Source organism: Aulostomus chinensis, chromosome 19 (assembly GCF_037954235.1).
Source record: "Aulostomus chinensis isolate RoL2024-O1b breed Wild chromosome 19, RoL_Achi_v1.0, whole genome shotgun sequence".
NCBI lineage: Eukaryota > Metazoa > Chordata > Actinopteri > Syngnathiformes > Aulostomidae > Aulostomus > Aulostomus chinensis.
The window spans coordinates 21,903,748-21,927,829 of record NC_141338.1 but is presented as its reverse complement, the minus strand read 5'-3'; the positions used below and the strand labels follow the sequence as shown (position 1 = coordinate 21,927,829).

General features: G+C 43.8%; 1 protein-coding gene and 1 long non-coding RNA gene across 3 annotated transcripts; one reads left to right on the top strand and one right to left on the bottom strand.

Annotated features, from left to right (window-relative positions):
• Positions 1 to 118: 118 nt before the first annotated feature.
• LOC147244395 (uncharacterized) lies at positions 119 to 1,432 on the top strand. The gene is made up of 3 exons (XR_015110445.1): positions 119 to 137; positions 432 to 472; positions 1,344 to 1,432. It is a non-coding gene; the product is annotated as an uncharacterized LOC147244395 (long non-coding RNA).
• Positions 717 to 23,836, bottom strand: odf2a (outer dense fiber of sperm tails 2a). 2 transcript variants are annotated; one of them, XM_086187892.1, is made up of 19 exons: positions 23,758 to 23,836; positions 22,533 to 22,649; positions 22,202 to 22,315; positions 21,922 to 22,104; positions 21,297 to 21,487; positions 18,058 to 18,199; positions 17,281 to 17,406; positions 16,348 to 16,422; positions 16,166 to 16,237; positions 15,869 to 15,985; positions 15,567 to 15,752; positions 15,323 to 15,432; positions 14,001 to 14,136; positions 13,673 to 13,783; positions 13,291 to 13,554; positions 7,480 to 7,580; positions 7,153 to 7,315; positions 3,551 to 3,676; positions 717 to 3,474 (listed from the first exon to the last, which is right to left on the bottom strand). In XM_086187892.1, exons 2-19 carry the CDS (start codon positions 22,638 to 22,640, stop codon positions 3,304 to 3,306), a joined length of 2,496 nt encoding a protein of 831 aa, XP_086044018.1. In that variant the 5' UTR covers positions 22,641 to 22,649; positions 23,758 to 23,836; the 3' UTR covers positions 717 to 3,303. The 2 variants fall into 2 exon arrangements, with proteins under 2 accessions (XP_086044018.1, XP_086044017.1); XM_086187891.1 differs by lacking the exon at positions 23,758 to 23,836 and adding an exon at positions 23,427 to 23,558.
• Between the last annotated feature and the right edge of the window lie 246 nt (positions 23,837 to 24,082).

Genomic DNA, 24,082 nt, shown 5'->3' with positions numbered 1-24,082 from the left:
AGCCTCCATCTCATTCTGGGGACTCCGAGGTTATTGGTGACCTTATATACCACTAATAGAGAGAACAATTCTTAGAAGCTGATTGGCTGACTTGACATTTTTTGTACTCTGCAAGATTGAAGTGTCCACATGTTCAGGTATTGTTGTTAAATGTGGTGTAGGTTGTGATGTCAGTTTAATATTATGCCCATGATTATTGAAGCTTGATAAATTATGTGTATGGCAGTGAGGGGGTGGGTTCCATCTTTTTGTTCAGATTACAAAAAACCTCTATGGCTATGGCACAGGCTCTGTTACTGATGCATGAATGCATGATAGCTGTGCCAGTAATAGTGACCAACAGCTTTTAACACAAATCTCTGTATTCGGCCATAAATGAAATATAGTTTTATCTCCATCTCTTTATAACTGTGGGATCTGCTTTCCATCAGCTGACTGCCACAATCATCTGTGCATGAGCAGCAACATACAGGTACAAATATTCCTTTGACTTTTATTTCTATCCAGAAATCCCAGCAGCCACTTGGCTGTACATTTTCAAATCCAACATCTCTACATTGTGTATATGCATCAGTTAAAAGTGGACAGTTCCCTCCACACGCCAGCTATTTTAGTGGGTGGCTTTCAACATGGTGAAGGACAGTGTCGACCTTCGGTTCAATACAACTCACATGAGAAACAAACCAACCAGTGGCAGAATGGTTCATTTGTATGCTTTTAATGGAAACTTGAGAGAATGACATGGAATAATGATTATAAATTCTTCACTTATAAAATACATTCTAGGACATAAATTCAAATACAACATGTCAAAGACACAAAACCCCAAATCATTGTTTTGACACCTGCCGTCTTGTACCAGACAAAGGCAGCGTTAGCACCGATGTTTGTAGCTCAACACAATACAAGAGCACGAGTGCATGTAAGCATATGGACGGCTTGGCTACAAAAATACGTAAATACATAAACTTGATGTCATGTTTCATCATGACAGGCTGAGGCTAGAAAAGATACTGTGTAGATTTAAACAAACAAAACCAGTAGCTCTTTCAATTTCTTGGCCAGTAAAATGTAAACAGACTTTAAGTTGGAGTCTTTAAGGTCGAGTCTATGAAGAAATTTGATCTGAGTAGCTACAAGGCTGAATGAAAACTTAGCATAAAAACAGAAACTTGAGTAAAAGTAATCTTGTAAAATAAATGATAAATTGATCTTGAAACTAAAACATCAATTTATCATAGAATTGTTGAAAATACTGAACAAACAAAACCAGTAAGCAAGTAAAGAAATGTTTCAAGACCAATTCAGTGGCGAATGTCATGTGATGCCACTTTGATATGAAGGAGGAAGAGCAACAAGGAAGGATCAGCTTGGATGAAGGACTGCAGGCTCTTGATGCGAGAACCATGAAGCCTCTACAATACCACCAGAAACCACAAGCTTTCACTGAGCTGCCCAGTTAAACTGTGTTCTGTCTGCATCATGGCCTCAGAACCAACTGGATCACAATGGTTAGTTTCCATCCACCTGATTTCATGTGCATTTTTTAAATCAAACACGCACACACACATACACATACACACACACACACACATACACACAAATCCTGTACAGAAACATGAAACCTCTGAAATAAACTGTTAGTGATTTTAAGCTGGGGGGGGGGGGGCTTCATGGGAGATGGAAGCACCTATTACAAACAGATTCAGACATAATGAGCAATTAACTCCAAATTAAAGGGACATTCAATCACAAGCACAGAGATTTCATTCTAAGTTGAAGGTGGCTGGATGCTGAAAAAAAAAGAAAAACGCTGTAAAAAAGACTTGATCTTTATAAAAGCGGTATCTTTAGCTAGTCCCTGAGTAAAACTGATATCCAATCAGATTTTGATTAAAAGTTCCGTTACTTAAAATGCTTTAAAATATCACCCTTGACACATCCATAACATGCTGGGTGTCTCCTTTAGTTACATTCTAACTTGATGCCAACATGAACCCTGTCAGAACTGTAAGAGCTCCATCTATTGAGTTTGTATGCTATATATTTATATATTTGACTAGGTTTACCATTTTTATATTCATTTGCTTTGATTATTCAGATTTGAAGAGATTCTGTCTGCACAAAGTTGCTTCAAATTTGAATTTTTAGACTACAAATCTCAAGCAGCAAGAGCAAGCAGCATGCTTGAGAATCTGTGACATCATGATTAGCTCTTAAATCGTTCTAAAGCAACTGCTGAGTTGTTGTGTCCTTTAATAAATATTGTGTGGTGTTAAAAAAAGCATTTGGCTGGTTAAAACAGTAGAGTTTGCTGAAAGTGATTTGGTCTTCTGGATCTCTTTCCTGACAAAGCCCTCAACAGGCCAGGTCTCATGTGCTTACAGCAGGAGTTTGAACACAACTGTGGAAGGAGGCTACACGGACCTGAGTGTTTGCTCAGGCCATCTACTGAAATCCACCCACGCTCCCTGAGATGAAGCAGGCGTGATGACATCATCACAACAACTAGATTTAAGACTGGAATGTTTCAGTTCTAATCACGAGTGCTGCTGTGCGTAGCAAGCAGAGTGTGTGTCTATGTAGGTGCATCTCAACGCCTCAATACATCTTTTCTTCAATTGCAGGAAAAATACCGCATCAGTGACGATGCAAACACTCCATACAAAATCTACCACAGACACACGAGTCACCCAGAATATTTCTGGACCTTCAACATATTGCAAATGATATCGTTTTACAGTCTTGTGGGCCAAGAACCATATTTATTAGGAATGCACGACACTGGAATGGGTTTTTTTTCAAATTGGGTCAAATTTTACGGCTGATTTGATCAATAATTTATATTCACCAATGACAATATAATCAATATAAAAACAAGTTCATATGATATTCACGGTATACATCCTGAAAATGAATGTAAATATTGTTAAACCATTTCTTCACTTAAAAAATTTGGAATAACCCGTAAATCACATTTACAGCAGAATAGACTTGAACGCAGCCATTACCCCATCAGAATACCTTTAATAAATCAGAAAAAAAGACCAATATCTGCCGGTACTGATGACATGCTGATATTATCATGCATCCCTAATATTTATTTGTACCCCATCAATTTAGAGAAACATTATTTACAGTCTAATAGATGCTGTTGAATGAGTAAATATGAACCAGACTACCAGACTGCTGCCTGGCATGCTAGTCCTCGTTGGCTAAGAAGGATGAAAGTAACAGGCACAGACCGTGATACTGTTGCGGAATGAGTAAATGTTTATGTATAAACATTTGAAGGATGGACTGTCAGATGGGAGAAGGTGCTCTCACAGAGCTGCTAATAGCTGCATCTTCAAACACATTTGCATAGGATGCTTTGAGAAACTGGACGTAGTTCTGCAGGCTGCGGTTGGTGCTATCTGACTGCTCCAGACGATCCTTCAAGTCCTGAAGTCGGCTCTGGTACCGCCGCTCCACCTGTCCATCATAAATACTCACATTACAGCTTCTACACACAAACATCTTTGAGTGAAGCCCCCACGGAGAACTTTACCTCCTCTTTGCTACGTCGCATTTGGTTGATCTCTGAGGTGGTCCTGCTGAGCTGGGTCTCAAGGCTCAGTATCTTGGACTGGGTGGAGTTTTCTTTGGTCGCAGCACGTTCCCTGGTCTCAGACATCTGGAGGTAAATATGAAGCATCAAATTAAATTAATAGGTGGAGGCAGTGGGTGAAAAAATTGCATAGAACTGATATTCAGCTGGCAGAATCCACTCCAAGATATGCAATCACAGTTACAACTCAAGGCACTCCCACAGTGAATACTTCCAACGAGGAGATATGACATCATCAAATCCAGATCTGACTGGTGGTTCCTCAATCTAACTACTATTTCATGCTTATTTACATTGATAACATCTGGATGTACATTAGGCACAAGCACAGCAGTTTGGGCGTAAATAGCAACAATGTCCTATGGGACCTGGAGGCAACCTTATATACGTGCCTGGCACCCGGCAGTTGTTTCCCTTCATCTTCTCGCCTATGCACAGGTCATGCTTTAACATTTGCTAGCACCGGCCACCTGGACTAGAATCTTCATAACCTGCAGGTTGGCTTGATATAATATGCTTCAGTACTCAAGAAGCTACATAAGCATTGCTTTTCCCTGTCGGGAGCTTTGCTGAATATTAGAGTTTTAGGTTGGTACCACTTGTTTCCCCAGCAAATCTCTTGATCCTGTTTAGTGCCTCTGCTCACTGCAGCAACTTGGTATCGATTGTTAGCCAGTGTTTTCTGTACTTTCCATTCAGCCACAAGGTACTGGCTTCACCCCAATTGTCATGGTGGTTGGGGGACCTTAACGGGTTGTTTGTTTGGCAAATTATTGAACTAGCTGTGCTTGCTAATGGCTGTAACATGAAGTTACCCCAAAGCAGAGTAACTGCTCAGTAGGGTAAAACTAACCTGTCTCATGACAGTCTAAACCCAGTTCAAGTTGCCACCTTATGGGTGAACAAGTTGGTGAATTCTGCTTCACATTGACAGGAAGAGCCGTGTTCCACAGTTCTAGTCCCCATATGTGTAATCCACACTCACCGAACAAGATGCGTTTTGCTGTTTATTTATATTCATGTACATTTTGTAATTGGGAATCAAAATAATAAAAAGACTCTAAATGAAATATGGACCCTATTGTGGCTTAGCTGAATTATTTGTGACCTCAGCAGACTCTGGTTCATAGCTGTGCATCTGGCTCTACTGCTACTTCGATGGCCTACTGTGCTGGTTTGCAACCAAGTGTTTCTCGCTCTTCTGCTGCATTGATAGCTGAACAGTGTTATGCCACGCTCAACTGTTTTGATGTGCAGCTCTGTGCTTCTCACTCTTCTGTTGCATCACTACTACTACTATATTATACCATGTGGGTTTAGCTGGGTTTGCAGTTGTGTGTTTCTTTCTCTGCAACTCTGTGGAAGCATATTCTAAATTGTAGTGCCCTGGCAGTGCTTCTGTGAGTAGCAATGGCCTTTTCTTCAACTCTGCTTCACCAATCTTGCTGGTTTGCCACAGAAATCAATTATGCTCTCCAATTGTAACACCTCTATTGCTCCTCTTAGCCCAGTACCATGACAGGTGTCCATCCTGTCGTGGCACTCACAAGCACAACTGCTGCAGTCTCTGCAGTCCAGGAGCCACCCCTCCAGGACTATAATGAGAATGATGGAATAGCCTCTCTTACTTCTGTAGCCAATCAGCCTGACACACTATCTGTTGCAGCATCAGGGAACTTCTTTATTGATAAAGGAACAGGAGTTTAGGAGGAACTTGACAGGGAGTCTCCCCTCTGTGGCAAGCTCTCACGAGTCAGGTGCTGATTCCTTGAAGGATGCTGAGGCTGGTTTTTCATAGTTAAACAAGATATTTAGTTGGCCATATCTAGTGTTGATGTCATCCCCGTACAGGATGCTCACACTAGGCAGGCTACACAACCCTGTATCTTCCAAGTTCCAATGTCTGAACCCTACATTGACAAACTGGCCGGACTGAAAGGCGTTCCTCCTCCTACCATAACACCGCAGAGCTTTCACCTCCATGAGGGATACTGCCAAATTTTGTTTAGACCAAATGCCTACCACTGATTTCATTGCTTCTCTGATAGTATCTCCAGATGAAGCCCTTCAATTGGATGCATGTTGTCCATGGCTGGAGTGTAGAATCATTAACAAATTCCTTACGAGGAGCTATGATATAGCAGCCTGAATGGGATACATTGAGTACTCTCTCCACCACCTTTTTCTAGCTCTATCACAAGCTCTCCAGACCGCTGATGTCTCTGCCCTCACATGGAACCTAAGTGATGCTTCGCTCCAGCTGTTTGTGTTAATTACCGGTCAGCTTGGCAGATTGAGGTCCACTTTGACCTTGGCACACACCTAAGCACACCTATGTTCTCTGCCCTATAGCCAGCACTCTGTCTGGGTGTCAAGCCCATCTATTCAGCAATGCCATCATCATTGAGGCTTTTCAGTGGATGACCTCGCGAGTCACAGGACAACGCATTTGCCAGATGGGCAGAGAGAAGCAGCGGACAAGCTTTTTCGGCAGAAGCCCTCTCAGGATGAGTGGAAATTGAACCAACGGTGGTTCAAACACTCTGGGGAAAGTATGGCAGAGCGAAGGTTGATATGTTTGTTTCTGCAATGTGGACACACTACCCTCAGTAGCGCTCCCTCTCAGACACGACCAGGCCATCAGGGCATTGGCACACTCCTGGCCTGACTGCCACATGTATGCCTTCCAGCTGCTTCTACTGATCACATTGACACAGGATAGACAGGTGCACCCAAACATTGCTGCAGGTGCCTCCGTACTGGCTGAAAGGGGATATGGTTCTCTGTTACCTATTGCCCCAACCCACAGACACAGGATCTTATGTGTCAGTTGGAGGGACGCAGTCAATGTACGACAACAGTTGAGAGCTCTTTTCAAGTTGTCGCACGGGTCGACATGTGGACCCCGAGCATTGCTCTGTGCCTGTATTATTTAATTATCTACAGATATTGCTGGATAAAGGGCTCTTGGTTTCCACCATTAAGGTGCACACTATAATGATGCTGTTTCAGCCCAGCATGTTCAGGTTGATGGGGGGTGGGGTCACATCCTCTAGTGAGCCATTTTTTTGAAAGGTTCTCTGCAGCTGTGGCCCCCATATGTTGTGTGGATGCCTTCATGGGATTTGTCTGTTGTTGCGGAATATCTGTGTTCCCTGCTGTTGGAGCCCCTGGAATGAGCTGAGCTCAATCATTCTGTTCTATCATCCTGCCAAATTTCATCAAAATCCATCCATAACTCTGAGAGTTATCCTGCTAACAGACAAACACAGATGATCACATGCCCTCCTTAACAGAGGTTAATACATGCAGCTCTACAAACCCAGCAGCAGAGGCCCTTGAGTTTGTCACTTAAGTGTATTTGTGTGTGTTGAGATAGAAAATATAATTTGCCATTTAAAAAAATAAACAACAAAAACACATAAACAAGGGGCAAAGAGTTGATTTTTTTTCATCAGCAGCCCTCGTGTTAAGCTGGAGTTTAGTGTGCCATGCTGTTAGGAGCAGAGTTTAACTGGAAGCTACTGAGCTCATGTTCATACCTGTTGGCGAGCATCTTTCAGAGCCTCCTCTAACTTTCGGCTCAGTGAAGAACACTCTCTTGATTTTTCTTCTAGACGAAGCTGGTGGTTGTGAATGATCTCTTCTCGTTTGGCAACGACCGCCTGCAAGTCACCGTTCTGTCTGCTGGCCACCTCAAGCTTTCTAGAAGATGAAAACAAAATACATCTGGTATTTTCGAACCTGGGTCACTTTACCATCTAGCTGGACTACATGATTAACAGACAGATTGTCTAACAGCCTCATGTGAGGGATCCCAGACAAATAGGAGACAACAGCAGCTAATCTATAGTCAAAGGAAGCCAGACCTCTCCTGAGTCTCTACTTGCTGCTGCAGCTGTTGGTTCTCCTCCAGCAGCACCTTGTTCTTCTGCCTGAGAAGATCAATTTGGTTCCCTTGAGTCTCCCCCTGACACAACAAGAGGAGAAGGACTTCATTACGTGGCTCAGATGAGTGCTTGTTTCTTCTTTAAGCAACTTGAACATACTTGAACATAGATCTGATCCCACTGCAAATTCAAGCCCTTTCTGCTTAAGGGTTTTAAGGTTAGCTGAGATAAATTGCAATAGCTAGTAGCCAACTAGTGTAACTGCTAGCACAGGCTTTGTTATGTGAACGGAAAACAAAATGTATGTCAGGAGAAGTAGTCCACCTCATTGTCCATGATGAACCATTCATGTGGATTGTTATAACTCAAAGATTTGCTGAATAATCTTCAATGCAAAATTATTCCACTAAGTAAAGAAAGCTACTGTGTATAGATGCTGTTTTGGAGTGAGAGCTAACTGTACCATGAATGATGATTTGATCAATCTGGTGCAACCATGCACTGGCAAATGTGCTTCAACAAAAAATAATACAGTTGTAATTTTCAAAATCAAGAGAAGTGGCCAGTGACTCTTCAAACAGACTGTCTGAATTCTGTTTACCATTCACTCAGGTAGCAGAGCTTAAATATATTTAAAACCCTTGTCTCTCAAGGATAAAGAGAAACTGACATTTTTCATTACCATGAAGAACAATGAAATGTACCATAAACCACTCTGGGGACATTTTAATAAATCATACATCTCTTGTTTCGATGTAAATAGTCTGCTTATTTTTTCCAACAATCCCAGTAAATACAAGATATTTTACAATCAAATGAGCACATCTCCTTTCTATTTTATATTATAAGATGATATATGTGATATGTGTGTATGTATATATAAAAAATATATATATGTGTGTGTGTGTGTGTGTGTGTGTATAATACATTTTTACATATATATGTATATTCACATATACATATATTTATGTATACATATACATACTGTCCATATAGACATACATATATACACATATGCATACACACATATATGCATATATGTATGTATATATGGATACATATACATACACATACATACATATACATACATACATATACACATATGTATATGTATGTATACATACATATACACATATGTATATGTATGTATACATACATATACACATATGTATATGTATGTATACATACATACATATACATACATACATATACATACATATCTTGTCAAACTGACAAGAAACGACTGATGTGTGCAGTGATTTAATTTATGCTATCCTGAAAGAGCGAAGTTCTTCCATATTTTCTGCAACGTAATGTCAACAGCCTGCTGCATATAAACACCAATATAGTCAGTCGGTGACTGGAGGACGGCTTATTGGGATGATAATTAGGTTATAGACTATTGTCTACGTTACTGCAGTTGAAAGAGCTGTTTGTGTTCAAGTGTCTCAATTAGATGTTGGTTTTAGGGGTTACACTCCTGAGTATCTTCCAGACATTACTTACAGTAACTCACTGGCTAGATGTGTTTATCTGCATTCATTTCTAAGGAAGTCAGATGTGATCTTCAGCTTCTGAAACACATTTATTCTGCCCGTAATGCACTCACTCATGTTAGCTGTGTCAGCTGTCTTTCCACTCTAATGCAATTGGCTCTTTGTTGTCTTGCTCTAAGCCTTTCCTGTTGTTTAATGTAGATGCAACATTTACATATCTTGATGTACAGTGGTCAGTCACTCAGCAAAATCTCTATGTTTGTCTACACATTTGTGAATTTGTCAATACCTGGAATATGTGCATCACAACTAAATGAAGAGCTGAGAAAATGTATAATCGAAATGTGGGCTGTGGTGGCAGAGTGGTGCTGTTGTTTAACTCAGAAAAAGAAGATGTAGCCAAGGCACTGTTTTGTACAAAATTACTAAATAAAAATAATGTTCATCATCAGCCATGTCAGTCTCTATGTATGGAAATTCTCTGTGGCCACGTGCAATTCCCTATAATTTCAGCCACCTGCTGAAATGGATTTTAACAGAGATTTCTTCATATTCCTGAGTGAACAGTGGCTCAAATGTATTCCCCCTTTTTCTGCATATATTGCAATGATCCCACCATTGATGTCACCTCTGAATTCTATTCTCAAAATTTCAAGTTGACAATAAAAATTAAACAACAAATGAAAGATATAGACCTGGAAGGGATATCATCATCGTCTACCGCTTATTCGGTTGGTCCGGGTCGCAGGGGTAGCAGCCTCAGCAAGGAAGCCCAGACTGCCCTCTCCCCAGCTATTTTAACTAGTTCTTCCAGGGGAATCCCGAGGCGTTCCCAGGCCAGCCGAGAGATATAATCCCTCCAGCGTGTCCTGGGTAGGCCCCGAGGTCTCCTGGTCGGATATGCCTGGAAAACCTGCCGAGGGAGGCGTCCAGGAAGCAGCCTCACCAGATGCCCGAACCACCTCAACTGACTCCTCTTGACATGGAGGAGCAACGGCTCTACTCTGAGTCCCTCCAGAATGACTGAGCTTCTCACCCTATCTCTAAGGGAGAGCCCAGCCACCCTGTGATCTTGTTCTTTCGGTCATTACCCAAAGCTCTTGACCATAGGTGAGGGTTGGAACGTAGATTACTGGTAAATCAAGACTGGTTTAGCACCCACATCACTGCGGATGCTGCCTCAATCCGCCTGTCAATCTCACACTCCACCCTACTCTCACTGGTGAACAAGATCCTGAGATACTTAAACTCTTCCACCTGAGGCAGGGCCACCCTTTTATGGCTAAGGAACATGGCCTCAGACTTGGAGGTGCAGATTCTCATCCCTGCCGCTTTACATTTCGCTGCGAACTGCCCCAGCAAGAGCTTGGGGTCATGGCTTGATGGAGCTAAGAGGACCACATCATCCGAAAGAACCAGAGACCACATCCTCCCGCCACTAAACTTTACCCCTTCCACCACCCGGCTGCACCTAGAAATTCTGTCCATAAAAGTTATGAACAGAACCGGTGACAAAGGGGAGCCCTTTGTCACCAGTGAGGGTCCAACCCTCACTCAGAACAAGTCCAACTTACTGCCAGCAACGCAAACCAGACTCTAACTCCTCACAAGACTGAACGGCCCTTTTGTCAGGGGCCATCCACCCCAGACTCCCGGAGTACCTCCCACAGGGTGCTCCTGGGAACACGGTCATAAGCCTTCTCCAAATCCACAAAACACATGTGGACTGGTTGGGCAAACTCCCATACCCCCTCCAGCACCCTAGCGAGGGTGAAGAGCTGAGCCACGGTTCCACGGCCGGGAAAACCACATTGTTCCTCCTCAATCTGAGGTTCAACTATTGCCCTGACCCTCCTCTCCAGTACCCTGGCGTAGACCTTTCCAGGGAGGCTGAGGAGCGTGATCCCTGATAGTTGGAACACACCCTCTGGTCCCCTTTCTTAAAGATGGGGACCAACACCCTGGTCTGCCACTCCAAAGGCATAGCCCCCAATGTCAACACAATGTCGCAGAGATGTGTCAACCAAGACAATCCTACAACATCCAGAGCCTTGAGATACCCAGGGCAGATCTCATCCACCCCTGGAGCTCTGCCACCGCATAGTTGCTTCACTGCCTCGGCAACTTGTGCCCTGGGGATTGGACCCCCCCCCCGCCCCCCATGGAATACGTGTTGGTTGGATTGAGGAGTTCCTCAAAGTATTCCTTCCATCGTCCAATTATCTCCCCAGTTGACATCAACAGCCTCCCATCCCCATTGTAAACAGTGTGGGCAAGTTGTCGCCTTTCTGAGGCCACACACGTTTTGCCAGAACCTTTTCAGAGCCAACCAATAGTCATTATCCATGGCCCCACTGAACTCCTCCCATGCCCAAGTTTTTGCCTCAGCGACCATGGCTGCATACTGCTTACCCAGCTGGTACCCATCGGCTGCCTCTGGGGACCCACAGACCAGCCATGCCCTGTAGGACGGCTCCCCTCACCTCTGTTGTCCACCAGTGGGTTCAGGAATTACCACTGCGACCAGCCCCAGCAGCCTTATGGCCGCAGCTCTCAGCAGCCGTCTCGACAATGGCAGAGCAGAACATGGTCCATTCGGACTCAGTGTCCCCCATTGCCCCAGTCAAATCTCTGCCAGAGGTGGGAGTTGAAGATCATCCTGACAGGTTCTTCTGCCAGGTGTTCCCAGCAAACCCTCAAAACTCATCTGGGTCTACCAGGTCTGCGCAGCGTCTTTCACTGCCATCTGATCCAACTCACCCCCAGATGGTGATCAGTTGACAGCTCAGCTCCTCTCTTCTCTCAAGTGTTTAGAACATACGGCCGCAGGTCAGATGATATGACTACAAAATCATTCATAGACCTACGACCTAGGATGTCCTGGTGCCACGTGAACCGATGGACATCCTTATGTTTGAACATGGTGTTAGTTATGGACAAATTACGACTCGCACAGTAGTCCAATAACTGCACACCACTCGGGTTCAGGTCGGGCCTGCTGTTCCTCACAATCACACCCCTCCAGGTCACGCTGTCATTGCCCACGTGAGCGTTGAAGTCTCCTAGTAGGACAATGGAGTCCCCAGTTGGAGTGCCATCCAGCACCCTTCCCGGGGACTCCAAAAAGGGTGGGTATTCTGAACAACTGTTCGGTGCATAAGCGCAGACAACAATCAGGACTCATTTCCCGACCCGAAGGCACAGGGAAGCAACCCTTTTGTCCACCAGGATAAACCCCAATGCACAGGCAAAGAGTCTGAGTGCTATCAAAAAGGCCACCCCGGCCCTCCACCTCTCATCTGGAGCAACTCCAGCGAAGGAGAGAGTCCAACCCCTCTGACGGACTTTGGTTCCGGACCCTGAGCTATGTGTGAGGTGAGGCCGACTATATCTAGCTAGAAACATTCAACCTTTTCCCACCAGCTCCTGCTCCTTCCCCACCAGAGAGGTGACATTCCATGTCCCAAAAGCCAGCTTCCATGTCTGGGGATCAGACAGCCAAGGCCCCCGCCTTGATCTGCTGCCCAAACCACAATGCACCAGACCCTTCCGGTTCCTCCTGTGGATGGTGGGTCCACGGGGGGACAAGTCCTTGTAACCTTCTCAGGCTGGGCACCAGGCGCTCGCCAATGCGCCCCTACCCCTACTTGGTACCCCTCCAAGTTGGGTACACAAACTCCCATGAAGGGCCTTTTGATCCATTCTTTGTCTGGCCCTTCACCTTGGACCAATCTGCCTTGGGTGACCCTCCCAGGGGCAAAATGCCCCCGACAGCATAGCACCAAGGGTCATTAGGGCACTCGAACTCCTCCACCATGATAAGGTGACGGTTCCAGGAGGAGTGACGGTATGGATATCCACTGGTTATATTAAAAGCCCCTCAGTTGTGGTCATTACCAGAAGCGATTCACAGTAACTCGGACAGACAGACAGCTGAATTATTATTAGGATGCTACAAGTTTCTATCATGACAGTGTTTTTAGCGTAGTAGGGTAGAGCAAGTCTCGATTAAAATCCCACTACTCATAAAAAGTGTGACATCCTCTCATTCACATTCTTGGTGTAATTAATCATATTTCCGAAGCATTTTTTCTTTCATTATCCCTGCCTGCAAAACAGCTCTATTTCTTTTTTCCAATAGACAATTTTTAGTCTGCCAGCATCCAGAAAGCTGTTGGACCTGTGATTTAATGATATCAAATACACAGCTATGCTAATCTGACTGACGTTAACTTGGAGTTCAAATAGTTATTTGTGATGCCAAACTGAACTTCATGCAATGTAGTGTGGTGACCTTCAGGCGGAGCTCTGTTAAAGCGGCGCTGAGCTCCAGGCTTCGTCTCTCCTGGCTGTGCATCTTCTCCTGAGCCTCCTGCAGCTGAAGCTCAGAGCGTCGTAAGGCCTCAGGGAGAGACTCTAGCTCTGTCAGCCGCCCCCGCAGCTCCCTCCGCACCATCTCCATCTCCTGCTCTAGCTGCCCACGTACCGCCAACGCCTCCTCTTCAGCCTGAGCCAGCCGGAGGCGGTACTCATCGGCCTCGGCCTGGGTTTTTCCCACCTGCACAGCATCAATTTACAGAGAAGACCTGGATTCAGATGCTTTAGTGTTATCACTCACAATGATACATTGATGCAGTGCTCAGGGGCAGGCACCCTGGTGGGTGGGCCTCATATACCTGGCTCTTATAGCTGCTCAGCAGGCTTTCATATTGCTGGATGGAAGCTTTGACTTGCTGGAGCTCTGACAAAGACATGGCCAGTTTCTCCTCCACTGTGGATGCTGCAGCCTGACAGGAGCATACAGCTTCAAATGATGTGTCATTAGTGATTACATTAGCAGGATCGAGCATCCTGCTAATGTAATGGAAGTCAGTATAAGTGTATTAGAGTGTTACATGGGGACAGGAAGAGCATCATCCAGAATACAACAGCAGAAGAAACGAGAAGAAACAAACAGGATTAGAGGCTGAACACGTATATTGGCTGGGTTGTTGGGTGTTTCACCTTGAGGGCCTGGTTCTCCAATTTGGCAGCAGTACTCTGTGTACTCAATCCATGCAGGCGGTCCAGCAGGGCTTCTCTCTCTGCTCTGCCGTTAGCCTCCGTGTTCTGCAGCTGCTCAGTCAGCTCTGCAACACGGCTGCATCACATGACAACAATATGGGATGTCTTTGAAGCTACAAATCTCCAACACACTTTACCCAACTTCCTCATGTTGAATAATATCTACAGGTTTAAACTGAACAGCAAACTGCCAAGGAACACAATATGGTAACTTCCAGGTATAAAACTAGGAGATACAACAATTCCACAGTACTGTAAATTGAAAGATCCAAAAGGTATTAGATTTCTTATTTTTTTCTTACAAAAAATTATATGGAAATATGATCATATACGCAAGTAATGAAACTGTAATCATTGTGTTAGGTTTGGCTAATTAGAAGAAGTGAGACGATGCACAAGCAGGTATATAACAGGAAATCAGTTCATAGAAATGAGGGAACTTAGGGCAAATAACATCTGGAATAAAATGCAACAAGGTCATTCACTGAATCCACTTCAATGTTGTTCAAATGCTGATTCTCTCAGTACTGGAAGACAGACAGATACTATTCTCCACCTGGCGAAAGATAAAATATAAGTGCAAAATTTGACAAACCCCAATGTAAGATTACAGGTCACAAGGTTCCTCATGACCCATCATTGTTTCAATCAAACTGTTACCAAAGCACTGGGTAAAACTTTAACCCACTTTACAGTGATGAAGAGGAGGGATGCAGGCAGAACTACTTTTCCTCTGTGAATGAACTGAGGGAGCTGAAGCTCTGGTCACACACCAGAGACACATTTCAGGGGACTCAAAATAAGAAGCAATTGTGCAAAATGTCACGATTTCTTGTAACATGTTGACCAGAAGCATTGTGCAATATGTTGGCCATGAAGGAAGTGCAGTAGGTGTATTGTGTGCATGTGAACTGTTGCATGAGTGTTGAGATGTTTCTTGACTGCTGTAACTGCAGGATAGAGTCCAAAACACATTTCCCCAAAGGGACAATAAAAGTGTATCTAATCGTGTAACCTGACAAAGAGCTAATCAGGAATCTCACATCTGTAACCAAAGTCACAGTTACAGCTCTAATGCCACTGTTATCATGAAGGGTTTGTTTGACAGCTGACTCGGGAACCACATTGCAACAGATCAAGGTATTTTTCCACACATGTATAAATTTCCTATTGGTCAGTTGTATCCATGGAGTGATCGTCAGCTCATCAAACCTACAGGGGATAACAGGACTGAATAGAGACTTCCCTGTGTCAATAGGTACCTGTTCATCAGAGACAGCTCCATCTCCAGTTTACTCTTGTCTTTCACTTCTTCAGCATGGCGGCTTTGCCAGGTCTCAGCTGCCAACAAAGCATCTGAGACCTGCTTCTCCTGTTAAAACACAAATACTAGCTTGATTTTGCTACAGACAAATGCAGAAGTGTGTGTGTGTTTGTGTGTGTGTGTGTGTGTTAGAGACTAGTGTGAAGAAGAGAGAATGTAGGAGGGACAGAGCTAGGACCTACCATGTCCAGCAGCTGGACACTCAATTGGCCCGCTGTGTCCTCACAACGCTCGGCTCGCTGTTTCTGGGCCCGCGCGGCTCGTTTCACAGCATTTCTGTCTGCATCGGCCTGAAGCTTCAGTCTTGTAAGCTGCTCCATCAGGTGCTTCATTTCTGCCTTCTGCTGGTTGGCTGCTCGCTCCAGGTTCTGAACCAGAATAAAATACATAATAGCTGGGTTGACTGGGGATTAGACAAGAGACAACCTGCTGCAGAATGGCCCTGACTGGACCCAATGACATAATTCGAGCAGCAATGACAAACCTTTATCTGCACAGTGAGCCGGTTGTTCTCAGCTTCTTTGGAGCGGAGCTGTCCCTGTAAACGGGCTCTTGTTGAATCCAGACTCTTGGACAAATCGGCTGTGCTCTTGGCGTTGTCCTATATTCCAATAACCCAGCAGAACTGAGATGAGTAACATTTACGGTATGTACGCTGTGTCAGTCAGCAAAAATAAAAGATAAAATGCTTAAATGTGAGGTATTGCTTTGGGTCCTTGTTTGACACTGCACCACACAGTTATAGTAAAACTCATCATGAATATTAAATGAGTGCTCGGACCTTCTCAGCATCTAAAAGTTTCAGGAGTTGAGTGACTTCTCTCTCTTTCTCCTGAAGTTTCACTAGAAGATGCTGCAGAGAGCAGAGCAAAGCATCGTCAGTCTAGATATATGATATATGAATACATTCCATATCAGAAGGTCTACAAAGCAGTAAAAAAGTACATCTTCTCTTGGACTCACAGCGTTTTCTGCCTCTTTGCCTGCGAGGCTGCTCATCAACGAGTCCCTCTGCTCTGACAGTCGGGTGGACTCTAGCTGCTCAAAACACACATGAAACATTCAGACCATAAATTAACACTACCTCAGTGAAAGTTTGATTCTTTCAAATATGTATTTATACGTTCTTCCTCTCTATTGACATTAGTATGTTTATCTGCCTGTCTTTCTAACGTGCAAACATCTCAATGAATATTTTAGATTGTTAACCAGGATTAGAATGGAAGGGGTGATGGGTGGTGGTATGTATGTATTAATAACATCACATAACTCAGGCACCAGTTCTTCATGACCAAACGCTAAAGGGAGAGAGATTACAGTCAGGTGCAGCTTTGACCTGCCTGCTGCTGAGGGGAGCAAGTGCACCCATGACAAAGATCCTCTTCCTCTGGTAGAGTACATCTGTCTCATCAGTCCCATACTGAAGCCCAGTGCTTGACCACAGTGTCACACTCATGCTGCAAGATGATGAGCCTTGTGTGGGTCTTTTAAAGTACTTGACAAAACCATGATGTCAGTTTAAGTTCAACCTGCTTTCAATAGCCTGACACCATTCAACCAGCCTGGTAACCTGTTCGCAGCCCCGTGATTGGCTGCCCAAATCAGGCAACATAATGAAGAAGGCAGACGAGGCATGTTTTAGGAAGTGTACAGGACAAGATGCTTTAACATCAGATGGTTTTAAGTACCAGGGATCTTATTTGTCAGTGTCAAGATACACATCAGTCAGGGTGTTGCCCATTTGACATATCCATTTCTTACTTGTAGGCTGGACTGACAAAGCCAATGGAAGGGAATGAATTGTTTTTCTATCTGTAGTGGGTGGGGCATCACTGGGCTCTGTGTTTATAGAACCGGGAGACGATGACAAAGTGTTCCACTGCTAACATACGGTACCTGGGATCCATGCTGTTCTCTGAGAAGGCGCCGCAGAGTTCGGTTTGTAGCCTCAAATGTCTCCAGTTTCTTCAGCAACAGGTCCTGCTGGCGGGTCAAGGCTGATGACTGGGAGCTGGACAGCTTCTTCACCACCAAAAGGGAAAGAAGTCACAGTTAGCCCAGAAGGAAACAGTAAGGGTCTCTGTCTATGGAGCACTGCTCTACCTTTACGTGTAGAGTGGTGGAGGCCACCATGCAGGGTACCAACATACTCCTTTGAAGTGATTAAGAGTTCAGAATCTTGCTCATGAGCAAGTCTCCAGGGAGAGGAGGACATCAAATCAGCAACTCTTCAAGTACTAAAAATTACATCTCAACCTCAGGGCCACGCACAGTTGTGGACAATATCTTTGCATTTGTCATAGTTTGTATATTTGTATTTTCAATGACATACAGCAGGCCATTTAAGGCATGGAGTAAGAACAGTGATTGAGCAGAAATCTCTGTTATTCAGTATTAAGTATCTGTATTTTACCTGTTTTGTTAGTGTGAGATTTTTTTTTTTTTTTTTTTGATTTGATTACATTTTTGGATGTACTGGACTGAAATGAAACAGAGGAACTGTACTTTCCACTTTACTGGTCATGTTTTATATGAAAAAAAGAATGTGTAAAATAAAAATAAGACCAAATGTTACACTTGAGCTCAGTGAGCAGTTTTCAAGTTCACCTGACTGTCATGGATAGAACAGCGGCCTGCTGCTTACTCAGACCCAAACACAGAGCTTATACTCACACTACCAATGGTGCTGGTCAGTTTGGAGACGGATTCTCGCAGGGCAGATACTTGCTCAGCAGCTGCTGTCCCGTCCACCTCTGCCTCCATTAGCTTCCTGAGCAGAGCAGCTTTGTCCTGTTGCATTTCCTCCTGCTCTGGTCTGCAAGGACAAGGCAGCAAGAACAGCCACATTATTATAATATATACATAATGTTTGAATATGTTTGATGAATAATTCTAAGATTAAAACAAATCTGTGTGCTGCTGTGTTTGGGAGAGACAGATCAGAAGAAGAAAGTCGAAAAGAACATAATGCCAGATGTCAGGGAGGAAGAGACACAGAAGACATTTCTTAAGGAAACATCCTGGATTCACCCAGTAGATGTAATTAATGGTTGTATCCTAGAGTCTCTGCTTCAGGGTTTTATACTTCGGAGGCCAACAACTTCAGCTGCATGTTTATCCAGACTCACAGAATATAATGAATGTAGTGCAGACTTCAAAGAGATTAACTAGCTTTGTTTGATTCAGTGTAAAAACATTAAAATTACTTAAAATGAGGCCTTCTAATCTAGGATAACAAGAATTTGGTCTTAATATTTCAGGTTTTACGGTAATAAAATGACAAATTAATTGTAAGAACTTTTGACATTTGTATTTCAAGCCAACAAAGACCTAGCGCTCCCCTTCAGCCTGTCTGAAGGAGGATTGTAAACGGGAGTGAGACAGAACAGTCAGGTCCCACTCAGAGAGCCTGGAATCCTCCTGGCCTCATATCTGGATGGCTGGCTACTGCTGGCATGCTCAGATAGGGAGGAGGTGGTGACGTGGAAGTGAAGAGATGAGCCAGATGTAAACAGCCCCCTCTGCCCTTTGTGCATGAGTGGTGAGTATATAATAAATTTATGTCCTAAAAAATGGTTAGAAATGCCTGTTCAGCAGCTAGATAAAAATTCTTAGAACTAGCCAAATAGCTGATACAACATGTTGTTAAATGAGTTACTCCTGGAAATATATCACTGCTGTCTTGGAATGGAAATTAAATTAATCAAATGGCCTCATTTGAAGAAAGTTTTTTTTTTTTAAGCTACAATTCGGCTGCTTTGGTGATAAAAGGTGGTGGTGCATCGAGTCAAATATAAATATATTAAGAGATGAATAGCTCAGGGATATGTCCGGCCCCCAGAGCAATATTGTTGTTGTGGTTGTTGTTGTTAAAAGTTATAAGAAAGCCCTTCGTATAGCGAGAGCAGCCTACGACTCGACACTAATAGAGGAACACAAGAACAACCCAGGTTCCTCTTCAGTACTGGAGCCAGACTGACAGAGAGCCACAGCTCTACTGAACAAAGTAGTCCTGTTTCCCTGGGCAGCAAAGACTTCATGGACTTCTTTAATTACAAAATTGTCCTGATTAGAGAGAAACTTCTTCTCCTGCTGCCATCAGCTGACAACATGGCACCTATAGCCTCAGAAGCCTTAGAGGCAGCTGGAGGACCAGACGTACACTTTGACAGTTTTTCTCCCATTAGCCAGGTTTCAGGGTTCATCCTAGCACAGAAACAGCACTAGTCAAAGTTACCAATGACCTCCTACTAGCATCAGATGAGGGACTGGTCTCTGTGCTGGTCTGATTAGATCTTAGTGCAGCTTTTGATACCACTGATCACCATATCCTTCTACAGAGACTGGAACATGTCATTGGCATTAAAGGAACCATACTAAACGGGTTCAGGTCATATTTACTAGATCGATCTCAGTTCGTACTACTAACTACAAACTAATGATAAACCATCGGAAACCACTGCAGTCAGTTATGGTGTTCCTCAAGGCTCTGTGCTTGGACCAATCCTCTTCATCCTTTATCTGCTTGCTCTCGGTCACATTATTAGGAAACACTCAATTAATTTTCACTGCTATGCTGACGACACTCAGCTGTACTTAACAATGCATCCTCATGAAATAAATCAGCTGACTAAACTGGAGGCCTGTCTGAAAGAGATAAAAACTTGGATGACCCATAATTTCCTTTTATTAAACTCTGATAAAACTTAAGTCATTGTCCTGGGCCCGAAACATCTTAGAGACACCCTATCTAATGAGACAGGTACCCTGGAAGGAATTACCTTGGGCCCCAGCACGACCGTAAGGAACCTAGGAGTTCTCTTTGATCAGGATCTGTCCTTTAATGCCCACATTAAGCAAATTTCTAGGACTGCTTTCTTTCATTTACGTAACATCGCTAAGATCAGACACATCCTGTCTCAAATGGATGCAGAAAAATTAGTCCCTGCCTTTGTCACTTCCAGGCTGGATTACTGCAATTCCCTCCTATCAGGCTGCACCAGTAGGTCCCTAAAGACTCTCCAGCTGGTCCAGAACGCTGCTGCCTGCGTGTTGACGAGAACTGGTAGAAGAGACCAGGTCTCTCCTGGACTGCTTCTCTGCATTGGCTCCCTGCCAAATTTAGAATAGAATTCAAAATTCTCCTTCTAACATATAAAGTCCTCAACAGTCAGGCTCCTTCATCCCTGACAGAGCTCCTAGTTCCCTATGATCCAGCTAGAACCCTTCACTCCCAGGATGCAGGGTTCCTGGTGGTTCCTAGAGTTTCTAAAAGTAGACTGGGAGCCAGAGCCTTCAGCTATTAGGCTCCCCTTCTGTGGAACTGTCTCCCAGTTTCGGTCTGGGATGCAGACACCCTCTCTACCTTTAAGAGCAGACTAAAGACCTTCCTTGTCTGCCCTGCTCTCCTGCTCTCTTTCCCCCCAACCGGTCAAAGCAGAAGGCCGTCCCCACTGATCCTGGGTCTGCTCGACGTTCCTGCCTGTTAAAAGGAAGGTTTTCGTCGCCACTGTTGCAGGATGTGCTTGCTGATGGAGAATTGTTGGGTGGAGGTTCATTGAAGGAGTGGTGCTGGACCTGCTCTACTAGTAAAGTGTCATGAGAGAACTTTTGCTGTGATTTGGTGCTATACAAATAAAACTGACTTGACTTGTTGTTGTTGAATTGCCCTTCACTGTCGTATGACTGTAACAAATCAATCAATGGTTTTTCAACATAGAAGGTTGTTTATTATGACTTCCTGATAAAGGCTGCCAAGAAAGAAGCCATTAAAATTGCCACCATTTTGATCTGGTCTTAAAAGTATGTAAGTAATGTACAGACGAGGCAGCTTAAATGTTCACTTTCCAGAAAACAAGATAAAGATGAAGATGTTTAAATCTGGTTGAGTAAACGTGTGATGGGATATCTGCCTGCTACAGTCCCCTGTGCCCTCCAGCATCTTCTCCATCGACTGGCGCAGCAGGCTGTTCTCTCGCTCCGTCTCCTCCAGCTCCTTGGTCACCTCCGCCAACTCTTCCTCCTGCTCTGCAATCACCCGCTGGGAGACAGTGAGCTGCTCTGACTGACGCTCCAGCTGCTGCTCCTTCTTCTGCAGTTCCACCTGCACACATACACAAAGACACACTATTCAATTCACGCCTTAAACAAACTAAGCATGAAGTGGAAATGCTTGCTGTCTATCACAGCTGTGCAACGAGACAGAGCTTCAAGTCTAAACCATCTCAGAGTTTCAGTGTGCTGCTGGATATTTTGGATTCTAACTTCATTATTTCCTCTCAGCTCCATGAGATGACAGTTAAATAAGTGCCTTTATAGTTTATACATGGATGAAATCTATCAAAGTAGCCACCATTTGAGAGTGGCCCTCGGAACAGCAATATATACATTATTGCAATAACATAAAACAAGTTCTACAATTGAAACAGTTTTTGACAACACAAATGTGACAGAAACCCCGTGAAACCTGTTTCAGGCCTAACTGGAACCAGGTGACAGGGGGACATGCGTGATCCCGGTAAAAGAGGAGAGTCTGACCTCATTCTTTAGAAAGCTGACTTCAGTCAGTAAGCTGTCAACCTTCCTCTCGTACTGGCTGATTCGACTGTGTAACCCTTCCTCTCCCTCACATGTGAGGTCAGCCAGAGCCAGCGCCCCCTGGGAATGTTGGAGCTCTCCTTCTGGGAGCAGTGGTGTGATGTCAAGACAATGTGTTGGCCCCTTGGTGAAAATTAGTACGTTTAGGGACATTAATCAAACAGCTTTGATTGGATGAGTTCTTGCACAATGGGTGTCATATTCCCTCCAGATGCATTACCTCCCACTTGAAGGTCCCATTCAGTATAGAGGTCTTTCCTGGGGGGATCCACGGGCCTCGAGTTTTAACACTGGCTGTAGGACGGAGGACTGCTCTGTCAGGTTTGCTCTTCCCCTATAAATCACAGATAGTGTACAGCTGCATGTCAGGTGGTTCTGTGTACATTGTCAAGAGTGCTGAGTGATACTAAATTAAAAAAACATTCTGAGGCTAAATGACATTAATGAGGACTTTAAAAAGGAAGGATAAAAGCTTGAGGAAAACTACATGTGGAAAACGTGCACATTTAAAACAGTCAAAAGGATCCAACAACTGTCACAGAACCTCCAACCTGAGGTGTCCTTGTTGGACTGGTCCTCTGGCTCTTCACGTGCACATGCACTGGTGTGGCTTCGTCCACGTGCACATGAATTGGAGGTGAACTTGACCGGGTTCTCATTGTTTTCCTCTGTGAGAAAACAATGACAGTTTCAACTCAATCTTTCAGATCTATTCGCCAGAATCCAACGGACTTCAGCAACACAAAACAGGGTGTGAGTATGTGTGTGTCAGCTTAGAGAACCTCATCCTATAGACAAAAAAGAAAAATATTGAATTGGCCACTTTTGTGGTACAACAAATATGGTATGCTACTGGAGTATGTTGGTGTGACACTTCAGTAAATGTTACCATGCTAAGAATGGGATAATAAAATAAATTGTTAGACCACAGACTGACTGACAGACAGACAGACAGACAGACAGACAGACAGACAGACACCAGCAAAAATCTGGAATGAACACAATCAGTGCAATGTCTTAGAGTGCAATGTAAAAGAGGCATTTGATCCATTCCATTTCCTTAAATATCCTACTTCTAGAATAATGTGAACGTAAACAATGGAAAAGCTAAGAGAACAAAAAAATTCAATAAAGTAGGAAACATGAATAAGCCATATTTTCATAAAAGCACTATTTCAAGTTTAATCTGACATTGTCAAAGTCTATTAAAACAAATTATAGCCAGGAAATAAAGCGAATAAACTGTCAGTGTTTCACGTAGACACTTTGCAATACGTCAATGATTATAATGTTTGTGCCAGTAATGTGCTCAATGTTATCAATACAATCAAAAGTTAGCGCAGCTTAGCTAAAGAGTATACCAGCTTTAGCATCTTTGCTAACATGCCGCCAGCCAGGCTACCCTCGATAGGGAAATAAATATACAGATAAATTCTTCGTCTTACCATAAAGAAACAAAAGACCTCAACAGAATATATTTCACCAGTAAATCATCGTTTGATATAGTAGAAATATCAGGAGATTACAGGACTATGTAGGGACGCTTGACACAACTCAAGCAAGCGGCGACAGCAACTGCTCTCTGATTGGTCACTCCAAATCATGTGACATGTTCCCCCAGCATGGATTGGACGAGGTATAAAACGCTAACGTTACTTAGCAACGCGCTACACAACAGGCTGTGGAAGTTGCAAAAAATACTCGGTATAATGACATTTAATCTCCCAAGATGAGAAACGACTGTGGTGAATGTTACCCAGCAGGGGTCTGCTTCACCTTAGGGAACTTCGCCGGAGACCCGCTACCCAGGGCAGACAGTCCCGCCCGCTACTGTCGGTTGAGCAGCGCCCCCCAGTGGCACATATGACTAATGTGTCTCGAGAGACGGGCAGAAATAAATTAGAATTAGACGGGCAGAAATAAATTAGAATTAGAATTAGATATAGAATTAGAATTGTAAATTAGAATTTGTGGGTTTCTGATTGGTTCATATTTAATTGCCTTGAATGTGCAGGGATCTGTGTGGGTGTGGTTACTTGAGTAGTCATTCGTCAGAAATCATGAAGTGGATCCAGGGTCTTTTGACCTCAGTCATTTTCTC

Bases quoted from the DNA above. Each gene is read 5' to 3' on its own strand.
- odf2a (XM_086187891.1), bottom strand. The intron at 22,105-22,201 runs GTAATGCATCTG...ATTTTCACCAAG, and splicing joins ATGGGACCTTCAAGTGGGAG to GGGCCAACACATTGTCTTGA. The intron at 13,555-13,672 runs GTATATGAGGCC...GATGCTGTGCAG, and splicing joins TGAGCAGCTATAAGAGCCAG to GTGGGAAAAACCCAGGCCGA.